The 8,851-nt window shown below is 39.9% G+C and overlaps 1 protein-coding gene across 1 annotated transcript in view; it reads left to right on the top strand.

Annotated features, from left to right (window-relative positions):
- The window catches only part of Trpm (Transient receptor potential cation channel, subfamily M), a 234,964-nt gene that overhangs the window by 154,067 nt on the left and 72,046 nt on the right, over positions 1-8,851 (top strand). The window contains 3 exon segments of the mRNA XM_064038311.1: positions 184-340; positions 2,752-2,965; positions 8,236-8,395. Of these exon segments, the coding sequence (XP_063894381.1) occupies positions 184-340; positions 2,752-2,965; positions 8,236-8,395 (531 nt within the window).

Below are 8,851 nucleotides of genomic sequence, written 5' to 3'. Positions count from 1 at the left end.
ATAATGCAAAATACCTCATTTACAGTTTTCTCCAACAAAGTCAGAAACGTTGTCAACATTTTGCAAATACATGAATTTTACGAGCTTATTTGTTTTTATTTTTTTAATTTTGAATTTATTTCACATAAAAAAGTTTAACGAAAAACTAATGAGAGTCAATATTAACAATTCCTCTCTTTGCAGATGCTGGTGCGGACTTAGCAAGACAGCTCATGGTTCCAACACGCAGACCGCCAACCCTGGAGATGCATGGGTTCCAGCCAAGCATACGCAGTCAGCTCCAACGGACGCCTACGGAACTGTGGAGTTCCAGGGCGGACCGCATCCTACCAAAGCTCAGGTAAGTTGATGGGACTTTAAGAATGAGGGAGCATTCATTGCATCCATACCCTACCCTTTTTTCTTGCGCAGTCAGGAAAAGAACGGAATTTTATATGATTTTCACCGATCAATATTAAAATTAATAATGCTTAATGCCTAAGCTTGGGATTCTTATATGTATCTCTAGTTCAAAGTCGGGTCGTGTCGCTTGATATAAAAACACATCATTGTCTTTACAAATTCTTTGGAAAAGGTGAAAATGCAAACAAAATTTGTTTTGTTTCTTTTTCAAAATGCAAATTTTATTGCATTTTTGACTTTCATCTCGTGTAATCTGGGGTGAATTTTATGATAAGAAGAATCTTTGAGGCTTTGCCTGCATGCATCGATATATATGTACTACGTACTAGATAGAACGTTCCGAACAAAAAGCTTACCACACTGAACTGCACAGCAGACTATGCAGTGCCCAAAATGGCAAATCAGAGCGATTTTGACACCTGCGTCAGATGGATGTCTATGAAACGACAATTATAAAATAGAAAATACATATCAAGGTATAAACTTACACATATAAACTATTCGAGAGTCAAGTTAGTAAAATTACACGCTGTTCATGCTATTACAACGCTTGTATATCATACTTTTAATTTATAATTCAATTTTACAAATATGCATTAATTTGTTCCCGCCCGCCATCTTAAATTATGGATTAAGAAAATCGTGCAGAAACAGATGTGCCATAAAACTGGCAGTAGGTAAAATATCAATGAAAACAAACTTGACTTTGTCATGGTATGTTCTTACTTTCAAGAAAAAATAATTATATTCGCGAAAATTTGTGATAAGAAAAGAAACTCTTAAGAAAAAAAACATCGTAATTAATATTAAAAACTCTAAAAATAAGTTCCTGGTTTTAATATATTACATGATTTTGCATTCAATTAGATATAAATAAACTTTTTGATATATTAGGGGTTAAAGTACGAAATTGCCGTTTTATTCTAGTAGGTTTTTGAATTGCCATAGAGTCTTCATGGTTTGAGGTTTTCGAATGGAACTTTTTTCACGTGGTTTCTGTGATGTTCTTCTTTTAAAAAATGTGAAACATTTGATTATCGATGTTCAATTGTTTTTGTTATTCAACTTAAACAAGAAAGATGGATACTGCGAAAATTTGAGTAATTTTTGAATATGAGTTCCGACGCGGGATTGAACGGCAGAAACAGCCCGCAATATCAATGCTGCATTTGAAGAGGTGTCTGCTAAAGAACGCGCCGTGCGATTTTGGATTAAACGCTTTCGTGGTGGAAACTTCGACTTGAAGAACGAGCCATGAGAAAGACCGCCTGACAGGTGATTAACGAGAAATTAAGAGAGACGGTGAACGCCGATCCTAGTCAAACTACCCAGATACCCAGCCGAACACCGAATAATGTTGAAAAAATTAGCAGTAAAACAGCCACGACTCATGAATCGACCTTCACCGCTATTGCTCCATGACAACGCGAGGCTTCATACAGCAAAATAAACCGTTTTAACTCTTCAGGAACTGCAGTTGGAAACTATTCGTCTTCCTCCATATTCGCCAGACCTTGCTCTAACGGACGACCATTTTTTTTTGTGATTTGGACAATTATCTACGTCACAAGAAGTTTCTTCCCAGGAGGCAGAACAAAATTCTTTCACACTGTTTGTGCAGTCTAGATCCTCAGAGTTCTATCGTAAAGGCATAAATGACCTTCTTATTAGATGACCGCAATGTATACATAATAATGGCAACTATTTTGATTAAATAAGTTTGTTAAAAATTTAAAAAAAATACAATTTAGGTTTTCAGTACAAATCGGCAATTTCATACTTTAACCCCTATTATTACATGATTTTGAATATGCTTAGATATAAACTTTTTGAGTAATGAAAAATGTAGGCAAAATACGAGCGACACTTCAGCAATTAACATCAATGAGGATGACTACATGTCACAATACGTCAACGAGATGTCAACAGACGACATAAGCGGGTAAATTATTTGTATGGATGTTCTTGTCTATCGCTAGAATATATGTCAATGCCTGCATGCCTGTCTACTGTCTTGTGTCTATGGTAATTGTTCTGACAGTCGAACTAAAAACGTCAGTATAACAGATAAAGCAAAACGTCACAACAATTTTGACAGAAATGTCAACAATACAACACAAACTTGGCGCAGTAGTGTCCCATCAGCTGATACGCTGCTTTTGCAGGTTCGATTCCCGGGAAAAACAAAATGAAGAATTAAATGGGAACAAGGAAGAAACCGGCTAGGCTTTTTCGCAATTTTGTCCCTTTGTAATGAATAAATCAGTTCTTTCGTCAAATATTCTCATAATACCATCTATGTTCATAATATTTTTATTTTTATAAGTAATCATTTCTTTCTCCCCACAGTACGTCCGACTATCCCACGACACAAGACCTGAACTAATAGTCCAGCTGCTGACCAGAGAATGGGCCCTCGACCGTCCGAAGCTACTCATCACGATCCAGGGTGGTAAAGCCAACTTCGACCTTCAACCGAAACTGAAGAAGGTGCTACGGAAAGGACTGCTGAAGGCTGCGAAGACCACTGGAGCGTGGATCTTTACGGGAGGCACTAATACTGGTAAATATATTCTTTTAAATAATATATGTTTGGCCTATTTATCATCAGATAGGTTAGTCTTAAGACCTCGTCTCTTACAGACGAAATATGAGCGGTACCTCCATACTACCCGTGCCTTAGACAAAAGGAATTGGAGGCACACTAGTTGGTTTTTTAGCCGGTAGAATCCGGCACACCCCTCCACCGACCCAAGTGGAAGGTATTCCATGAGAATTTCCCCCTGTTAAAAACAAAAAAAAAATACCACGTCTGTAACGAAATGACGTTTTTCTCAACAAAAAAATAAGCAACATCGATTGACCTCATATATTCTCTTCGAAGCTTTCCATTACTTTTATGAATCAGACCAGTTATATTTTCATGTTTAGTATTATAAGGGTAGTATTTAAACGCAAATCAAAAAATATCCTTTTTCTATGCAATAAGATTCCGAATTCCCATCAAAATTACTGATTGCACAGCAAAATATTCAACTCAAAATATCACTAAACACACTACAATTTATTTTCGCAGCGTACAGCGATTTTTCCTAAAGCAAAAGCTTTTTCATCAATGCACAGCTAATAATCTTAATGCACATTATACATGTTAACTCTTTTTCTTTTAAATATAGCTTCTATTTTTATATTATTTACAGCAGTTTTTCAGAATGAAACAGCATTTTATTTGTCTCAGTCATCTTATTATTTATTAATTACGGCATAATGAGACCAGCAAAAAAATATAAAATTAAATACAAAATTGTAATTTATTGAATTATTAAAGCGCGTCTTGCTTTCGCGGGGCGTACACGTTTCCTTTTTTTCCCTAATAATAATAGGCAACATTTTTAGCTTCTGCAGCTGGCGCCACGTACTTGAGTCGGATCGCAAGTCCGATGATATGCTTGCATATACATACTATAGTTCTTTAAAAAAATAGGGCTGGTGCATTGTCAGTCATTGTCAGTATTTCCTTTTGGCATACATTTCATATAAGTAGTCATTAAAAGGCTACTACTATAATATCATATTTCAGAATGTTTATAGTCAGAATCATCTTTTGGCATAGTTTTGGAATTTTATTTTCCTGTAAGAAGCATGCAAACAAGCCTGAAGCATGAAAGCAGGCATGCAGCATGTAACCAGGCATGCAACATGGAAGTAAGCATGCAACATGCAGCAAGCATCACTTCTGTCACGGCTCCGGCGCTTCGTGGCTCCGGCGGTCAAATGCGAGCTTATCGTCGCAGATGATTTTCACGCTCACCACCGCAGCTTCGGCTTACTGGCCGGCCGAGCCGGCCAGCCTCAACCGCGTTGGCGAGCGTTAAAATTACCTGCTCCTCAGCTCGCAGGCCGCCTCGCCCCTCCGCGCCTACGCGGTTTTGAATTGCACTCTAGGGGTAGGGCAGACAAGACTAGGTGGAGTCGGTTTTGCAGCGATTTGTTTTCGTTACTAGCTTCAATTTTTAATACAATATTTTTTAATTGAACTCTATCTTACTCACTCGCGCCACTCTGCACTCCAGTGACGAAAAAGCGCGCGAAGCCGCGAACCTTTTTCAGTTAATTTGTTCTGTTTTTAGAAATAATGCAATGTGACAGGATTTTTTTGTTATAATAATCATTTAATTTGTCGAGCATGGCTTCTTGAAAATTAAGACAAATATGATGAACAGGTTTTGTTGTACTTACTGGTTAATATGCGACTGGGATAGTTATTTTGCTATGAAATATGGAAAATTTGCTGTGCAGTCAGTATTAATGCTATGTATGTAGTATTTTTGTACAAGAATAAATTTAAGTGTATTGCATTATAATAAAAAAAGCAATGTCATATTGATGTATAATTTCGAATTATCTGCAGTTTGAGTGTTGTTAAACATTTAGTTTATTTGTAGTGAACTAAGTTATTTGATGTAAAAAAGAATATAAATGATGAGTATTAATTGATAGGCGATTATTTATTTGATATGCAATTTATAATATCCCGTATGATAACCAGTGCCGAGAGTGGGCTCTATTACCTGAAGCTCTCATTTTTATGCAAAAAGTTAAATGAACACGGTAAAACGAGTTTACGATGACATAATTACCTATTAGGGGCTCGGAAGTGTTATTCGTATAAATTATTATCTTCTGGCTATTGTAATAAAATGTAAAAATATGATACCGGCCGGTTTATGTGGGACGCACAAGGCATACAAAAATATTGGAAATAATGTAAAGGCTATCTAAGTATAGGTAGTATTTGTAATGCGGATTTTTATCGTGCTCCTCACTCGTATTTTTATCGTCGCTTTCACGCGTTTTTATCGGTACACGGATGCGTGCGATCGTCTTTTTCAAGTTTTACAGCACATTGCTCGTATCATTAACGCACGGCCAAAGTGCGTAGTGTATGTAGTAGGTATACCTTAACTTTAGCCTGTTCATTGTTGAATAAATCTTCACGTTTAAAAGCAAAGCAAGATTAAAGCATGTCACTATAAATTCAAAACGAATTATCAGAAGATACGTGAAAGATAACGTAGTAAATACGCGAGACGCCCTAGGTTTTACAGCAAAGTAAAGTATTAAAACATTGTCTTTGTAGGTTGTAGTAAGTAATGTATTTTTATAGATGCTTGAGACTTTTAGTTCCCCACAGAACTTAGACAATTTCTTCGACAGTACTTTACCAGCTTTACCGAACAATGTTCAAGCACATTCACAATGACAAAGACCTATTAACCCAAAAGTTTAATTAGCCCCTAGTGCACCCTGTTGTGTAGGCACCGTTTAATTTCATTAGCTTCAAGCATTAATAACGTTATGTCTACATGGGCATGCACTTTAGCACCTACAGTCAAACATGCACTTAATGCTTAGGTGCTACCTGGGTACACACACTGACCAAATTTTGTTGAGTACCTACAAGCGAACATGCTTTAGCGCTTACGTTGAGTAAATATACTGCTGGCGTTTCAAATTGATTTATATTCTCCTCCATAAAAGAAGCATTTTTTGTCATTATTATCCAAGAAAGAGGTTTTCAATTCAATCGCATTTTTTAAATTAATTCTTTCTTTAAAGTCTTACTTGATTTCCGAGTGTAAAATTGTTAACTCCCAGTCCAACTTACAGTGTAATCACAATCAGTTCACCCGTTACAAACTAATTCACTTTTATGTGTTCCCTCAATCAGACCAGAACCTTTCAGTTTCGGCCCTACAACCTATCAGATTACTTACCATTCAAATATACACCTTGGACAGTACACAATGAAGTCTCAATTTGCTTGCAAATATTTGTCGGCTGTCCGGCTATCGATGTTCTAACTGAATTACGGAGTCCATAGAGACCAGTTTATTGGAGATGCACGTATGCAGGTAAATTGCAATACAGCCTGGCTATTGCAGGAACAGATCTGTTTTATGCACTTGTGTATTGAGCTATTGCTGGGCCGTGGAAGAATGGATTGGGCTTTCACGCAATTTCTGACTTTTTTTTGTGCTGCTCATGGAGGTATTTAGCCTACTGCTATCACGCTGGCCAGACGGGTTGATAGAGGGTTTTTTTTCGAGTTTTCCTTCTCTCGCACTGGTGTTCGGTGCATTTTTAACTCCATTAGTCGACTTCTACGACACCCACTGGAAGAAGGGGGTAGCGACACATGTATTCTTAAGCCGTCGCTACACGCCTAAAGACAAAAGTCTTCAATCAGTGCGTCCTACCTGTCATGACTTACGGAGCCGAAACGTGGACACTGACGGTACGGCTGGTCCACAAGTTTAAAGTCGCTCAGCGGGCTATGGAAAGAGCTATGCTCGGCGTTTCTCTGAGGGATCGCATCAGGAATGAGGTAATCCGTCAGAGAACCAAGGTCATCGACATAGCCTACCGAATCAGCAAGCTGAAGTGGCAGTGGGCTGGCCATATTAGCCGAAGAACCGATAACCGTTGGGGTAAACGAGTTCTAGAGTGGAGACCGCGCCTCGGCAAACGTAGTGTAGGACGTCCTCAGGCACGGTGGAGTGATGACTTGCGCAAGACGGCTGGCAGAAGCTGGATGCGAGCAGCCGAAAATAGATCTCAGTGGCGTGCACTTGGAGAGGCCTATGTCCAGCAGTGGACTGCGATAGGCTGATGATGATGATGATGATGATGCAATTTCTGATGTCGATTTAGTATTGGCCCGGCTGGTCCTAGTTCCTCTGTACTGCATAGCTAATACTCCTGGTTTCGGTTCTCAGGTGGGGTAACATGTTAAGGAGCTTCATAGTTTAGAATTAGGTCTTGTATTTATTTATAGTACATTATGATTTGACGGTAAATCTGCGTAAAGTAGAAGGAATACCTAATTGAGTCTTCTTTAAAATAATTGAGGGAGGAACAAAGCATTTATTTCATTCGTATTGTTAAACTCAACAGATGCAATTGTACTCGTTTTAAACTCGAGCAGAGTTCGAGAGCGATCCGTTCTCAATGCAAGGAATTGTTTCTATTGTACGAAAACTGTTTTTGTTTATTCCAAATTGTTTAGTCGTGTTTGCTTAAACCAGATTTAGTTTTTATTTCATTGAATACTTAGTTTTAGCCACGGCAAATAGTGTTGAAAAGCTTATTTACTTTTATTTCAAACAGCATAGATTTTTTCGAATTATTCTTATTCAATATAGTTCCTAAGAAGAGCTCGTGGCTAAGTCAAAGCCGCGCGGATCGATCGATCATAAGGTTAAGCAACGCTTGGCGCGGTCGGTCCGTGGATGGGTGACCATCTTGTCATAATGAGTTCTTCCGTGTTTCGGATGGCACGATAAACTGTAGGTCCCGGCTGCCATTTAAACATCTTTGGTAGTCGTTACGGGTAGTCAGAAGCCAGAAAGTCTGACAACCAGTCTTACCAAGGGGTATTGGGTTGCCCAGGTAACTGGGTTGAGGAGGTCAGATAGGCAGTCGCTCCTTGTAAAACCCTGGTACTCAGCTGCATCCGGCTAGACTGGAAGCCGACCCCAACATAGTTGGGAAAAGGCTAGGCAGATGAATATAGTTCCTAAGTCAGTCAGCTTAAGGTTCACAAACTTACACTCTTTATAAAAAAAACAAGCCGATTTCTCGCGGTTTCATCTGCATCTCGTGGTAACTACTGGCCGTGCCTGGCTAAAATATAGCCTATGTTACTCGGAAAGAGTGTAGCTTTCTACGATTGAATTGTTCAAATTGGTTCAGTAGTTACAAATAAACAAGCTATAGATACTTGTACTCTTGTGAAAACCTTTTTCTAAATACTTAACCCTTCTCCAACAGGTGTGACCCGTCAAGTGGGTGACGCACTACAACTGGAGCGATCACAGCGTGCCGGCAGGGTTGTGAGCATCGGAATAGCACCTTGGGGCATCGTAGAAGGCGCCAACGAGCTCATCGGCAGAGGCAGAGATGTGCCGTACCATGCGATTGCTTCACCGAGGTAAGAAACAGTTACTAATCTACTTAAAATGAATATAACTATGCTAGAAACCACCGCTTTAACGTTAGTCTGTTGCCAAGGGGGTAAAAGTCCCCACTGATCTGTGCTTTTAGTTTTTGTAGCTTAGGTGGGTTTAAACAAGGGCACGCCACCATCGTGGCGGTAAGTCCCCTCTTTGAGGAGTGGCTCGGGAGGAGTCACGGCGCCCTCACGTACCGCATGACGCAGGTCCTCACCGGACACGGTTGTTTCGGGAGGTACCTGCACCGCATCGGTCGTGAGGAGGCGCCCGGGTGTCACCATTGTGCGGACAGCCCCGAGGACACGGTGGACCACACAGTCCAGGTGTGCCCCGCATGGGGGGCACCGCCGGGTCCTCGTCGAGGCTTTGGGCGGCGGCGACCTCTCGCGTCCGGCCCTGGTTCAGGCCATGGTCCGGGGCGAGAGGGAATGGGA

Source organism: Helicoverpa armigera, chromosome 15 (assembly GCF_030705265.1).
Source record: "Helicoverpa armigera isolate CAAS_96S chromosome 15, ASM3070526v1, whole genome shotgun sequence".
NCBI lineage: Eukaryota > Metazoa > Arthropoda > Insecta > Lepidoptera > Noctuidae > Helicoverpa > Helicoverpa armigera.
Note: the sequence above shows the minus strand (reverse complement) of the source record. Positions and strands in the feature narration are given on the sequence as shown.